This window comes from Danio rerio, chromosome 16 (genome assembly GCF_049306965.1).
Source record: "Danio rerio strain Tuebingen ecotype United States chromosome 16, GRCz12tu, whole genome shotgun sequence".
In the NCBI taxonomy this organism is placed as follows: Eukaryota; Metazoa; Chordata; class Actinopteri; order Cypriniformes; family Danionidae; genus Danio; species Danio rerio.
The window spans coordinates 51,168,242-51,185,000 of NC_133191.1; the positions used below are offsets into that span (position 1 = coordinate 51,168,242).

General features: G+C 32.5%; 1 protein-coding gene across 2 annotated transcripts in view; it reads left to right on the plus strand.

Moving 5' to 3' along the window:
- Window positions 1-472: 472 nt before the first annotated feature.
- Window positions 473-16,759, plus strand: part of rab25b (RAB25, member RAS oncogene family b) — a 22,809-nt gene continuing 6,522 nt past the window's right edge. Inside the window, exons 1-3 of one of the 2 annotated variants that reach the window (XM_017351358.4) lie at window positions 473-532; window positions 707-806; window positions 14,932-15,127. In XM_017351358.4, the coding sequence (XP_017206847.1) occupies window positions 770-806; window positions 14,932-15,127 (233 nt within the window). In that variant the 5' untranslated portion in view covers window positions 473-532; window positions 707-769. 2 annotated transcript variants of the gene reach the window in all.

Genomic DNA, 16,759 nt, shown 5'->3' on the forward strand with positions numbered 1-16,759 from the left:
AAAAGATAATACATTTAAATTCAGTGGGGAAAAATATTACAAACCACTAAATTTCAACAAAATTTTATACATCTTTTGTCTCTCTAATTTTTGCTCTTGTACATTTTTTCATGTCATATTTTCCCTAACAATTCAATTTGGGTGTACTCTAATCGGACTGCTATTTTGTTAGATTAGCTCCAGACTTGGCTTCAGTACGTACTAATCTAATGTATATGCACAAATATAATTTTGTAAAGCTTCCCATAGAAAATATTATTTTAAATGAGAGATTTGTGAGGGGTGTACTTATATATGCTGACAACTGTAATTCCAAATATGTGCAACTGGAGGGGCTTTTCCATAGCGATTCCATCCCTTCCTGATTTCAGGAGAAACCGCTTGAAAGCGAGCCATTGGCTGTGTGTGGGCTGTATGGCGCTTTGTGATTGGCCGCGCAGGTGCACTAAGTCTCCCAGTTTCATGTGACTGCACCTGTGCTGCTCTACCTGTCTGACCTGAATCCGGCAGAAAACACAAGTCACGCCTTCAGGTACGCTGCGCTTCATAGCGGAACTTCCAGGCTCAATAACACGGCTAGTTCCTCGTACAAACAAATGACCTGTCCACTACTTATTTTTTGTTGATGTACATTCATTACTCTCATTGCTGTTATATACGTAGCATACCGTGAGCTGAGCATAGCATTTCTGTTTTATTTCTTTAGGACTCGAGCTCATGCAGAATTAAGTGCAGATTAGATAAGAAAGATCAGCTTTGGAGTGGAAATATGGGGTCTGATGAGGCCTACAACTTCGTTTTTAAAGGTAAGGTTTTTGATATTTGTTTGTAGGTATTATTGGAATCTGTTATGGACACTATATGTCTGATTGGTTTTAATATTGTATGTTTTTATGCATTAACGTTTGTTAGCCTTATTTTAATTTATCAGCATTACTAATACAAGCAGTTTTAATAGTGAAAAGCTAAAATATTTAAACGAAATATCTGATCTCTTTGTAATAAAATAAACACAAGTGTTAAAGAGACTCTTTAACTTAATAAATTGTTGCAAAGGTAGATCAACATCTGTAAGGTGTGAATAATAATGATACAGTAAACCTTAAACTTTGTAAAAAAAACAAATTATGATAATCAAATCTGAACTTTCAGGAAAGGGACCAGCCGTCATTTCTCAAATACATACTGCAACATTAATATTGTGAAGTTGAATGACTATATTATTACCCCCAACGGTAACAAATCTTTCAGATGGGGAGCTAGTGGTTGGGATGCACAAAAAAAGAAACCAAAAAGCCAGTTTGGCGACATCCTTACATCCTTTTTTACTTACAATCTCCTCTCTGCTACTACTAGCCTGCAGCACTCATTTTCACGTGTGTTGCTATTCTGACCTGAAGTGACAAGCGCTAGCACGTGTTTTATGCTTGTGTGAGGTAATTAGTCTGCCATTATTACTGAAATGTGTAAAGCAGATTGGTTAGTTCTAGCGCTCGTGGCATTTAGAAAAGTTTAGTTGTTTTTCAACTTTTTTTTTTTCAACCAATTTTTTGCTTGTTTTTTTTTTTATTGCATGCTTTATTTAAATTTTCTTTGCTGTACTTAAAGATACTGACTATTTTCTTGCAATTGGATGAAATTAGATAGATAGCTATACATAAATATTATGACTGAATGCACCTAAGTCAGAACCCCGCCTAAAAGCAATGATGCTGGCAGCAGCCCAGGTTCAAATCCGGGTCACGGCACCAAAACTGCTGTGAGTTTCTCTGTCTGGGCTCACGGCACCAAAACACAAAAGACGAGCCAAAAACCAGAAATAACTTCCGGGTATCTTCAAAGCAGAATCCTTTAATAAAAAGAACTCAGCGTCGCTGTAGTGTCATCAAACGAACTCTCAACTGGTACAGCAGACACTCAGTTTAAATACATTTTTACAGACATTGATACTTGTAGGTGAGGACAGTCTAAAACAAGCATGCAAATGAAGTGTTGTTGTTGGCAGGGTAAATTGTCTTTAACCTGTTAACGTTTAATTTTAGCATGGAAACAGTGTGCAAATGATGTTCTGGAGACAGAACGCATCCGACCAGTTGACCGGCTTGACCATTTGTTAAACAATAGACACAGCTGTGCTGTGATACTGACAGTGCATTTCTTTGCAGACAGTCAGGGCTCAGGAAACCAAGACAAGGTCTGTCACACCCTAAAAACCAAAGAATATAACTTTTCAGTTATATATAGATTATATCAATTCATATTCTCACAAAAGCAACAACAAAAAAGGACTTACTGTATTTTATATAGTAAATTTGGTTTTAATTGCATGAACACTTGCACAAATACATACAGCTCTAAACAATACAATAGAGTTCTTAATAATACATCATACACTTAAAAATAGGCCAACATGGTGACACATTAAGTAGCGCTGTTGCCTCTAACCAAAAAGGTTGCTAGGTCAGTCGGCATTTCTGTGTGGAGTTTGCATGTTCTCCACGTGTTGATGTTGGCTCTGCTTACGAAACACCATTATGGTGCGGCTAAAATATCAACTTCGATATAAATAGCCCTGGTAGTAAGTATACTCAAAAATGACTTCTAACCTATTTAAAAGGAGTTAAAACAGCTCAATTCTTACATTTTATTTGGGACTACTTAATTGTTTTTTGTTCAATCCACTTTCATTTGTAAAAAAACGATTAAGTTAATTTAATTGATTTGTGTCGGGATAACATGGAGTTATGTGGAACCCTGCATTTTTTACAGTGTAAAAGTACATTTTTACTTCATTTTAAGGTGTTGCATGGGATACAAGGAAGAACAGGAGTTTATTATCGATTGGAAATGCCTGAACTCTTCTTTTGTAATGCTCTGAATGTTTGACCACAAAACAAATAGGCTGAAATCAGATTTCCATGACAACATAGGCTTGTTTACACAAGATTAGCGAGTTCAGTTAGTCAGTGTGGGAGGGGAAATAGCTGCACCCGCATGTTAAAGGCCTTTGTTAAGCAGAGATGTGCTTGAGCAGTTCTCCAACAACCGCAAACAGACACAGCATCAGATGACCAGTCTATAAATGAAGTGAGAGACGACCAGGATAGTGTTTATCAATCTTATTAGGAAGAATATTTGTTCAGATTAAAAATAAAGAGAATCTCTTTATGTGATGCAGTTTATTTTGAAAATTCTATTAGAACATTAAAAAACTGCACTTTTAGTAAAAATACTTCTAGTAATTCGCTATTTTTATGTTTTATTGTGATTATATTAATAACTATAAAGTAAGTAAACAAGCACAAGAAATATATTTTTGAATTTTAATCTTGAATTAACAATCACAGAAACAAAAATATACAGAAACTGGAATTATATATATAAGTGCTGTCAAATGATGCACCACATCCAATATAAAGTTTGGATTTACATAATATATATGTGTACTGTGTATTTTGATGTATATATACTAACTGTACACTTTATTAGGTATTTTTACTAGTACCAGATTGAACCCCTATTTGCCTTTAGATCTGCCTTAATTGTTGGTACCACAAATTCAACAAGGTACTGGAAATATTCCTCAGAGTTTTTGCTCAATATTGACATGTTAACATTACCCAGTTGCTGCAGATTTGTTGAGATCTGGTGACTGTGGAGGCCATTTAAGTACAGTGAACTTGTTGTCTTGTTCAAGAAACTAGTTTATTGTCTATGGCTTTATGTTGTCGAGTTATCCTGCTGGAAGTAGCCATCAGAAGATGAGTACACTGTGGTCATGAAGAGATGGACATGGTCAACAACAATACGTAGGTAGGCTGTGGCGTTGAAACAATGTTCAATTGGTACTAATTGGCCCAAAGTGTGGCAAGAAAATATCGTCTACACAATCACCAGCCTGAATCGTTGATACAAGGCAAGATGGAGCCATGCTTTCATGTTGTTGAAGTCAAATTCTGACCCTACCATCCAAATGTAGCAGCAGAAATGGAGACTCATCAGACCAGGCAACGTTTTTTAATCTTCTGTTGTCCAATTTTGGTGAACCTGTATAAATTGTAGCCTCAGTTTTCTGTTCGTAGCTGGCAGGAGTGGCACCCAGTGTGATCTTCTGCTGCTGTAGCCCATCTACCTCAAGGTTGAACATGTTGTGTGTTCAGAGATGCTCTTCTGCAGACATCGGTTGTAACGAGTGGTTATTCCATTCTCTGTGAACACTGCAGATGGTTTTGCGGAAATCCCAGTAGATCAGCAGTTTCTGAAATACTCAGACCAGCCCGTCTGGCACCAACAACCATGCCACATCAAATGTCACTCAAATCACCTTTCTTCCACATTCTGATGCTCGGTTTGAACTGCAGCAGAACGTGTTGACCATGTCTACATGCCTAAATGCATTGAGTCGCTGCCATGTGATTGGCAAATTAGAAATTTGCGTTAACGAGCAGTTGGACAGGTGTACCTAATAAAGTGGCCGGTAAGTGTATGTATAAATGCATACCGTGCAAAAAAATACAAAAATAATTATGTTTACATGTATATTTATATATAATTTGTATTATATGTTATATTTTGGATTATTTCTGTGATATATTACATTTATGGGGGAAAATGTTTACCTTGTTATAATATTGCATTAATAATTGTTTATTTTATTATGGTTGAAGTGAAGCAAAAGGAGCTGGATGTATTTAAAATGAACAGTTAAATAGTATATTGATGTGTTTAAATATTATATTACCTTAAAATTTAAGATAATATAACTTTGTTTTACTTATAATATTTCATTATATTCATAACATTTCATTCAAATAACAAAAAGTGCTTGAAAAAGAACAAAAAGTGCTTAAAAGTAAAAGATCCAAAATCATAATGACCATTAACAAAACACCACTGATAAATCTGTTTATCAGCCATCCTGACGGTTCAATTAAACTCTTTATTTGCACACAAATATTTGTGCATCTGCTGATTTAAAGTGATAGTTCACCCCAAAATCATATCCTGTCATTATTTACTCACCCTTTACTTGTTCCAAACCTGCTTGACTTTCATTCATCTGCTCAACATAAATGAAGATGTATTGGAAAATACTGCGGGGAAAAACAGCCATTGACTCCTGTAGCATTTTTTTTTGTTCCCTCAATTGCTGATTTATTTATTTTTTTGTAAACATTTTTCAGAATATCTTGTTTTATGTTCAACAGAAGAATACAATTCATTTAAAAACATTCAGAACCACTTGAGTGTGAGTAAACGGTAAGGAAAGTTTCATTTTTGGGTGAACTGTCCCTTTAATGGATCATATATAGGACAGTATATACATATATTATCCACTCTGTACCGTATTTTAAGTGCGAGTAACATTTTTGGGTGAACTGTCCCTTTAATGTGTCATATATATATATATATATATATATATATATATATATATATATATATATATATATATATATATATATATATATATATATATATATAGGACAGTATATATATATAGGACAGTATATATATATACATTATCCACTCTGGACTGTATTTTAAGTGTGAGTAACAGGGCTCAAAATTAACCTTTTTGCTTGTTAGCACCGGTGCTCCTAACTTTAAAAAATTTAGGCGCATCAGCCAAAATTTAGTCGCACGCACCAATTATGAGCACCGTTACTACAAGTTTTATACAAACATATTTATTGTATTTGAAATCAACACTAATCAAACTAACAAGCAAAAAAAATTATATATATATATATATATATATATATATATATATATATATATGCAAGCGTGAGGAAAATATGTCTCAACGAAATCCCGTTATCACAAGAAAATAGATTTTTATAACAGAACTGAGTGAGCAAAAGATACACGGAGCGCTCACCGGCCCTGCACACACTTAAATGAATCTGTTAACGGTATAACTGTGCTGTTCTCACAAGTGCTGTCTGATATTGCTCTAATGCTTTTGACACATATTGTAGCTTATTATATGCATACATGTTAATAGCAATACCGGTTTATTTTTATGAGTAGCGATATTAGTTTACTCAATGCAAGCCCGTTCGCGATAGTGTACGTGGTGTTCAATTTGACATATAGCTGCCCCTTGCATGGCGGACAGCATCTGGCGATTATATGAAGGATTAAACAGAAGCTCTCGTGCTAGATGTGGCAAACGGTTACCTGAAAACTCCATCCCACAGACTTTTTATAGCGGACTTGAAGCCAATGGAAGTCTTCTACTCTTGGAAAAGTGTAGATAGTGGATTAACATTTAGCACATGATCACTACTAAGATGTTTCAGTATTTATAATTTTAGATGTCATGGTTTCTAATACAAAATCTGTCAGTGTTATCTTCATTCTCCTCTTCAGCGCTTTACAATTTTTCGCGTTAGCAGCTCTCTCTCTGTCATCCCAAGCCAGAAGCGCTGACTGAGTGATTGACAGCCGATATTAACCAATCATTCGCGTTCAGTGCTAGAGCAGTGGCCCAATAAGAAGAGCGTGAAGGCGGGGCACGCATTGCGGACTTGGATTTGTTTACTGCAGCAAGTTGACATGACAACTGTTTTAAACCATTCCCGAGCGCTGCGTTTCGCGTTGCAAGTGCAGAGATGCATTCTGCGTGAATGTCTCCCGAATCCGCGCATGTGGTGATAATTTTACAGTAAAAACTGGTCGCACATAACAATTTTAAGCACTCGCAGAAATGCTCCCAAGTATATTTTAAGGTCGCATAGATAAAATTTCGGGCGCATATGCGACCAAAATGGTCGCAATTTCGAGCCCTGAGTAACATTTTTGGGTGAACTATCCCTTTAATGTGTCATATATAGGACAGTATATACATACATTATCCACTCTGTACCGTATTTTAACTGTGAGAAACATTTTTGGGTGAACTATCCCTTTAATGTGTCATATATAGGACAGTATATACATATATTATCCATTCTGTACTATATTTTAAGTGTAGGTAACATTTTTGGGTAAGCTATCCCTTTAATGTGTCATATATAGGACAGTATATACATACATTATCCCCTCTGTACCGTATTTTAAGTGTGAGAAACATTTTTGGGTGAACTATCCCTTTAATGTGTCATATATATAGGACAGTATATACATATATTATCCATTCTGTACTGTATTTTAAGTGTAGGTAACATTTTTGGGTGAACTGTCCCTTTAATGTGTCATATATAGGACAGTATATAAATACATTATCCACTCTGTATCGTATTTTAAGTGCGAGTAACATTTTTGGGTGAACTGACCCTTTAATGTGTCATATATAGGGCAGTATATACATACATTATCCCCTCTGTACCGTATTTTAAGTGTGAGAAACATTTTTGGGTGAACTATCCCTTTAATGTGTCATATATATATAGGACAGTATATACATATATTATCCATTCTGTACTGTATTTTAAGTGTAGGTAACATTTTTGGGTGAACTGTCCCTTTAATGCTGATTTATATGTATGTCTAATGTCCACCTTATACACATCCCCCTAACTTTTCTGATTTTGACTGTAGTGTAGTAACGTGCACCTTTTGTAAAGCTGCTTTGGAACAATAATTATTGTGAAAAGCGCCATATAAATAAAACACTTGCATTTAGGTGTCTTCACACAATGATCACATCTGTATTCTCTAATACGGACCGAGCCGAGTTTAAACTGGCATTATTCAGTCTGCTTTTAAGCAGCATTGCACTTTTTAAGTTCAATTTTGAGAATCTACCTTTAACTGGATGTTTACATAAAAATGTGTTGAGAGATTTCTAATACTTTTTTTTTTTTATTATGGTTTACGTTGCCTCATTTAATAATGCGATAGCTCTCCAATCCCAGAGATTTCATAACAGTCCAGCAGGGGTGGAGTGTTGATTTTACTGACATGTTTGAGTCATTTTTGTTTGCTCCTGCAATTACACTGGTTTCCATAAGGAGTTTACTGGGCGTTCTGTTTATCAGCGTGGGTTTATTTTGGCAGATTAATACAAGGATTAAATCTACTTCTGCTCTGTCACAAGACTTAATGAGCAACAAGTTTGGAACATTTTCAAGGATCCTGATTTATTTATTGATTTATTTATTTATTTATTTTACAGGTTTTGTACATTTTAATTTTGGCCTTAATAAAAGAATAATTACAATACTTAGTTGTTATTTTTAAAAAATGATTTAAGATTGCTGCTCAGCCCATCGAAAACGAATTAATTGTCATTTTAAACATTTCTAATATCATAGCATATAATAATGATTGATTTTGTGTGTTTTAATAATGTCATAATATGATGGTTTGTTTCGACATAAATGCGTGTTAGCATTTAACATTTGGCTTCCTCAATAGTTATTTGAAAAATGAAAAAATAAAATAAAGCAGATGCGTTATTCATATTTAATATGCATTGTAAGTGTATAAAATAAATTTTTTAGGTAAACTCAAAAATGGGGCATCTTGTTTTTGGTCACTGCACTGTAAAATGCATAAAGTTAGTTCTACTTTACTTTAAAACAGTGAGTAAGTCTATTGTAACTTCGAACAGTTAAGTTGACCTAATTTTATAGTTACCCCCTTAATTTACCTAATTTTAAGGCAATGGGTTTACTCACCTTTTAAAGCAACTAGTTGTCTTAAGAAAGTGAGTAAAACGGTTGCTTTTGAAATGTTTAGTTGACTTTAGTTTAAATGCAATGTGTTTACTCACTTTTTTTAAGTCAACTAGTTAAATGAGCCAACCCTTTGCTTTTGAAGCAGTCAACTAATTGATTTAAAGTCACTTTTCTTAACTCATTTTCTTAAGTTAAAACTCACTTTCTTTAGTCAACTAATCGCTTTAAAAGCAACAACTACACTCAAAAAAGGATTCAAAGATGATTCCTTGGATTTACTTTTTTTTGTTTGTAGGTAAGTAGTTGTAAACAATTTATTTAAACAAATCAGGTTGAACATCACTAAATTTAATTAGTTTGTTTTAAATTCAGCACATGCCAAGTGTTTGCATCATTTTTTTCAGTGTAAAGTCAACTAATCGCTTTACAAGTCATGAGCTTATTTTGTTAAGTAAAGTCAAGTAATTGCTTGTCAACAACAAAAAAAGAAACTCATTTAAAAAAACTTACTTTCTTAAGTAAAACTCACTGAAGTCAACTAATCGCTTTAAAATCAACAGGTTTACTCACTTTTTTAAAGCAAAGTCAACTAATCACTTTAAAATCAACAGGTTTACTGACTTTTTTAAAGCAAAGTCAACTAATCGCTTTAAAATCAACAGGTTTACTCACTTTTTTAAAGCAAAGTCAACTAATCGCTTTAAAATCAACAGGTTTACTGACTTTTTTAAAGCAAAGTCAACTAATCGCTTCAAAATCAACAGGTTTACTGACTTTTTTAAAGCAAAGTCAACTAATTGCTTTAAAATCAACAGGTTTACTGACTTTTTTAAAGCAAAGTCAACTAATCGCTTTACAAGTCATGAGCTTATTTTGTTAAGTAAAGTCAAGTAATTGCTTGTCAACAACAAAAAAAGAAACTCATTTAAAAAAACTTACTTTCTTAAGTAAAACTCACTGAAGTCAACTAATCGCTTTAAAATCAACAGGTTTACTGACTTTTTTAAAGCAAAGTCAACTAATCACTTTAAAATCAACAGGTTTACTGACTTTTTTAAAGCAAAGTCAACTAATCGCTTTAAAATCAACAGGTTTACTGACTTTTTTAAAGCAAAGTCAACTAATCGCTTTAAAATCAACAGGTTTACTGACTTTTTTAAAGCAAAGTCAACTAATCGCTTCCAAATCAACAGGTTTACTGACTTTTTTAAAGCAAAGTCAACTAATCGCTTTAAAATCAACAGGTTTACTGACTTTTTTAAAGCAAAGTCAACTAATCGCTTTAAAATCAACAGGTTTACTGACTTTTTTAAAGCAAAGTCAACTAATCACTTTAAAATCAACAGGTTTACTGACTTTTTTAAAGCAAAGTCAACTAATCGCTTTAAAATCAACAGGTTTACTCACTTTTTTAAAGCAAAGTCAACTAATCGCTTTAAAATCAACAGGTTTACTGACTTTTTTAAAGCAAAGTCAACTAATCGCTTTAAAATAAACAGGTTTACTGACTTTTTTAAAGCAAAGTCAACTAATCGCTTTAAAATCAACAGGTTTACTGACTTTTTTAAAGCAAAGTCAACTAATCGCTTTAAAATCAACAGGTTTACTGACTTTTTTAAAGCAAAGTCAACTAATCGCTTTAAAATCAACAGGTTTACTGACTTTTTTAAAGCAAAGTCAACTAATCGCTTTAAAATCAACAGGTTTACTGACTTTTTTAAAGCAAAGTCAACTAATCGCTTTAAAATCAACAGGTTTACTGACTTTTTTAAAGCAAAGTCAACTAATCGCTTTAAAATCAACAGGTTTACTGACTTTTTTAAAGCAAAGTCAACTAATCGCTTTAAAATCAACAGGTTTACTGACTTTTTTAAAGCAAAGTCAACTAATCACTTTAAAATCAACAGGTTTACTCACTTTTTTAAAGCAAAGTCAACTAATCACTTTAAAAGCTACAGGTTTACTTACTTTTTAAAATGAAGTAAACTAGTTGCTTTTAAAAGTGTAAACCCTGCATGGAAAGTAAAGTCAACCAATAGCTTTAAAGCAATGAATTTACTCACGGTTTTAAGTAAAGTCAACTTATCGCTTTAAAGTCAACAGAAAAAAAATAAATTAAGGAAACTTTTATTTACTTGAGTAAAAACTCATTCAAGTCAACTAATCTCTTTACTGGGTTTACTTACTTAAAGTGAGCTAATCGCTTAAACTTTTACACACTTAGACTTATTTAAGTCTACGAATCGCTTTAAAAGCAATAGGTTTACTCACTATCTTTATTAAAGTGAGCTAATCTCTTCAACTTTAACTCACTTAAGTAAAAACTTATTTAATTAAAGTTTACTAATCGCTTTGAAAGCAACAGGTTTACTCACTTTTTTAAAGAAAGCAAACAAATTTTTTATTATTATTTTTTTTTACAATGTGTATAAATGAAACATGTAGATGCACTTCATGACATTAGGAATGTTTCTCCATAATTTGACATTTATGCGTTTCATATATTTATGCAAAGTTCAAAGTTTTCATACATGTTATTTATTTACTCTCTTGGAATCAAAGCAATGACCTTTGTGTTTTCCTGTGCACCTATTTGCATTTTATAATGTTTTTGAGTTCTGTAGCAATTCCTAAATCACTAGCTTGATTTTCAGTCAATGCATGAACTTAATATATAGATCATGATTTTAAGTCACTATACATTATGACTGGATGAGCAATAGTGCAAAATCAGACGTACTGCTTGTTTTTCTTTGTGGCTTGTTTTGCAGTTTCTCAGTTTCTGACACATAACCTTATTAAATCCAAGATAACAAACATGACATTGTGGCTGATTGCACCATGAGTCTGCAAATGGCTGGTCTTTTAAACCCTGACAAATCTTAGATTTTACGCAAAGAGTGTTGCTAAAAACACCAGACTGATCATGGGATCTGTTGCAGATATTGCATGGATGCTCTCCTAAAAATGTAGGTTCTCTTTTGGCATTGATGTTTCCGTGAGAAACCTTTAACCTCCATTGAAAATGTTCACTCCATTAAGAGTAGGAAATGATTCCTTAGATGGTTAAAATAAATGGTTCTTCACATTAAGAAAAAACCCTTGTCTTTCAGTTTTAAAAACAAAATATCAGGGTCAAAAAACAAAACAAAACAAAAAATCACCAAAATAAATTCATTTAAAGGATTTAACCCTTATTTAACCCATAAATTTTACAAAAAAAAACTAAGCAGTTATATATATTTTTATATTATTAAATATATTATAAATATATATGGATATATTAGTGATCAGAACCAATATAATTTTTTATACATTATTATTATTATTATTATTATTATTATTATTATGTGCAGTCTCACATTAAAATACCACTCACAGTATATACAAAACTAACTGATATCTTATTATTTTTGGCAAAAATATGTAGAAATGTAGAAAACATGAGAATTAGAGGAGCAAATGTTGGCTGTTTGCATTAACACAGCCAAATTGAAGAACTAAAAATGCAAAAAAAATGTCCATAAGAATGCATAAGGGTTAAAGTACTGTTCACTAAAGGTGATAATTCACCCAAAAATCACCTGAAATGTGTGATCATTTACTCACTTTTCACTTGTTTCAAAACGGTTTGACTTTCTTTCCTCCGACAAACACAAAAAAAGATATTTTGAAGAAAGCTGCACTTGTTAAAAAAACAAACAAAAAACAAACAAACAAACAAACAAAAAAAAAGGTTGACTTAACTGAAAATTTTAAGGTAACAAACTTCAGGACGTTTTGAGTTAACTCAACTTTCAACCTAATTAAGGTGAAACTACATATGATTTTTCCTTGGGTATCTGCACTCTTTAAAAGGTGTAAAGCAGCAGAAGGATCCCTAACCCACTTGATATGGTTGTATACTAAATTGTAATTCCCCAAAGGGTGGTTTTGAGAATGTGGAAAACTGAATCTGTACCGAAGTTTGGTATGCGGGATACAGATATTGTAAACATGCTTGCTTTGGAGAGGTTGACCAATAACCCCTTTCAATAACATAGTAATTAAAGATTGAGTGTAATTGATATTCACTATCCATATATAATATTCTTAATAACGTGCCCAAACTATTATTTGACAAAAACTGTAGTCAGGATAATGAATTTTTCTGGTGATAAAACAACAGTATTACTTAATAATTGCTTTTATTTATGCTTTACCTGCATTACCTGACCAGCTAAATTATATTTTCGGTTCGGTTCGGTTGTTCGTTCGGTTGTTCTGTCATAGGTTAGTGTTTTTTTATTTATTGTATTTCATATGTATTATATTGTAGTGGATTGAATTTGGTGTTTTTATTGTTTTTTTTTCTCCTGTATTTTGTTGTAGTTTTATAAAAAGCAAAAATCACATAAATAGACGTCTGAAAAAATTTATTAGAAATATATATATGTTACATTTTATATATATATATATATATATATATATATATATATATATATATATATATATATATAAATATACATATACATATATATATATATATATAAATATACATATACATATATATATATATATATATATATATATATATATATATATATATATATATATATATATATATATATGTATATATATATATGTATATATATATATATATATATATATATGTATATATATATGTATATATATGTGTGTGTGTGTGTATATATATATATATATATATATATATATATATATATATATATATATATATATATATATATATATATATATATATATATATATATATATATATATATATATATATATACATACATACATACATACACACAGTTGAAGTCAGAATTATTAGCCCCCCTTTGAATTTGTTTCTCTTTTTTTTAAATATTTCTCAAACAATGTTTAACAGAGCAAGAAAGTTTTCACAGTATGTCTGATAATATTTTTTTCTGGAGAAACTCTTGTTTTATTTTGACTAGAATAAAAGCAGTTTTAAAAGTTTTAAAAAACATTTTAAGGACAATTATTAGCCCCTTTAAGCTATATTTTTTCTCGATAGTCTACAGAATAAACCGTCGTTATACAATAACTTAATTAATTACCCTAACCTGTCTAGTTAACCTAAATAACCTAGTTAAGCCTTTAAATGTCACTTAAAGCTGTATAGAAGTGTCTTAAAAAATATCTTATCAAATATTATTTACTGTCATCATGGAAAAGATAAAATAAATCAGTTATTAGTAACAAGTTTTTAAAACTATTATGCTTAGAAATGTGCTGAAACAATCTTCCCAGAACAGAAATTGGGGAAAAAATAAACAGGGGCGCTAATAATTCAGTGGGGCTAATAATTCTGACTTCAACTGTATATAAATAAAATTTTCAACCTAATTACTGCACTTGACTTGATTTAAGTCCTGAAGTTTGTTGCCTTAATTTAAAATTGTGTCAACTTTTTTTTTACAATGTAGAAACCTGTACCCATTGACTTCCATAGTACTTGTTTTTCCTACTGCGGATGTCAGTGTTTGCAGGCTTTCTTCAAAATATCTTCTTTTTGTTTAAAACAAAAGAAACTCAAAATGTTTTTAACCACTAGAGAGTGTGTAAAGTGGTGAGTGACTCCCCTAATTAACAACTGATCCCCTAAAGGACGTCAAAACAAGATGTATGAGGTCAGCCCTTAAATAGCGAGAAGTAGCTTTCTCTGATCTGTATTTTAAATAATAACATTTAATAATTAAAATAATAGATCATATGAAAATATATTTAACAACCCCATAATGGTTCATATTATTGTAAATGCATAATGGCACCAGTCTATGGGAGGAAAAAAAAACATTTACCAGTCTGTAACTAGCAGATCAAAGCACAGATATGTATTCAAAAGACACTTTTCTAGTGACATTGGTGTTTGTTTCTACATGCAACCTAAACGTAAAGTCAAATTAGATGCGTAGTTTATAGTTTGACCTGAAGTAACCTCTGAAATAGCTAATCAGAGGTGACTGTAACTCAGAAGACACTAAATATACCTCAAAACAATGAAACTTAAATGAGTGTTATTAATAAATTAGGTGTAATTTAAATAAATGCATATCTTTAATTAACTGAATCATGTTCTACACAATCTAAGATTACAGAAAAAAAGTCTATCGTCAATGTATAATTCGCACCCTGCTTCTGTGGCTTTATGGTTTCATTCAATTTAGGAAACGAACCGGACATTCACGGTCACTGTCCCCGGATAAAATCCTTGAAGTCAAGTCTTGTAGCATATTCATAATGTATGACTCGTATCCACCTCTGTATTTGTTTGCAGTGGTTCTTATTGGAGAATCCGGTGTTGGCAAAAGCAACTTGCTGTCACGGTTCACCAAGAACGAGTTTAGCCACGACAGCCGGACGACCATCGGCGTGGAGTTCAGCACTAGAACTGTGCAGCTGAACGGACTCACTATTAAAGCTCAGATCTGGGACACCGCTGGATTGGAGCGGTACCGCGCCATCACCTCTGCGTGAGTTTGACTCCATTAAAGACCTGTTAAAGGGATAGTTTACCCAAAAAATTCAAAATTACTCACTACCAGTGTTGTGCAAAATACTTCCAAACTGTAATGCGTTCCAGATTACTTGTTACTGTTATTTAAAAGTAATCCCTTAACTTACAATATTACGGTCACAGAATTTTAATGTTACATCACTCTTATATTACTTTTTAGTTACTTTCACCAAAATAACTACAGAATTAGAACTCAACATTCTAAAATGACTAAATGTACTGCAGAGCATTTTACATCCAGTAGAAAATGATTTATGTATAATAATTGATTTACATCGACCAGCGATTGGTGGCGCAAACCCAGCGTCAGCGGCCAACATCATCAACACGAAATGTGGATCCTCCAATGCTATTCGTACCTGTAACGCAGGGTAGTTAAATCACACAGCCACATACAAACAAACAAACATACACATATAACCGAAATTCTGCAAGCGAACGTAACAACAACATTGGGTAACACTTGATAAGAACTACACACTATGAATGTGTAGTTAATATTGTATATTAACTACACATTCATAGTGTGTAGTTCTTATCAAGTGTTACACAATGTTGTTATTACGTTCGCTTGCAGAATTTCGGTTATATGTGTATGTTTGTTTGTTTCTATGCGTGGGTTTCCTTCTGGTGCTCCGGTTTCCCCCAAAAGTCCAAAACATGTGGTATAGGTGAATTGAGTAAGCTAAAGTGTCCATAGTGTGTTTATGTGTGTGTGTGCGCGCGTGTGCACATGTGCATGAATGAGTCTGTATGTATGTTTCCCAGTGAGGGGTTGCAGCTGGAAGGGCATCTGCTGCATAAAAAAAAATGCTGGATAAGTTGGCGGTTCATTCTGTTGTGGCGACCCTTGAATTAATAAAGGGATTAAGCCAAATAGAAAATGTATGAATGAATATATCCGCTGAGTGCTGTCATGTCTCTCTAGACATGTGCAAACTTCATATCATATCATATATCATATCAGTTACTGCATTACTACATATTTAGTTACTGTATGTCTTTGGACTGTGGGGGAAACCGGAGTATCCTAAGGAACCCACACCAACACGGGGAGAACATGCAAACTTCACACAGAAATACTACCTGACCCAGACAGAATTCGAGCTTCTTGTTGTAATATATATATTAGTCTTGGCTTGATCAGTTGGTATTTGGTGTGTATGGGTGTTTCCCAGTACCGGGTTGCAGCAGGAGAGGCATCCACTGCTTGAAACATATGCTGGATAAGTTGGCGGATCATTTCGCTGTGGCGACCCCTGATGAATAAGGCACAAAGCCGAAGGAAATGGATAATTATTACATTATTATGAAATAAAATATAGCATTAAACATGTATATTTTTACAATATTACAATTTTGATTTATTTCTGTAATTTTAACTTTTCAATGTATTATATACGTATTATATACAATTTCAATGTATTATATACCTCTTTTTAATGCTTTAATTCATCCTTTCCCTTAGAAAAGAAATGAAAAGAAACAACAAATATTAACCATTTTATTGTGTTTGAAGATATTTTATTTTAAGCCAAATTAGGGTAAAATATGGGCAGCAAGTTATATTATTACTATTAATATTAAT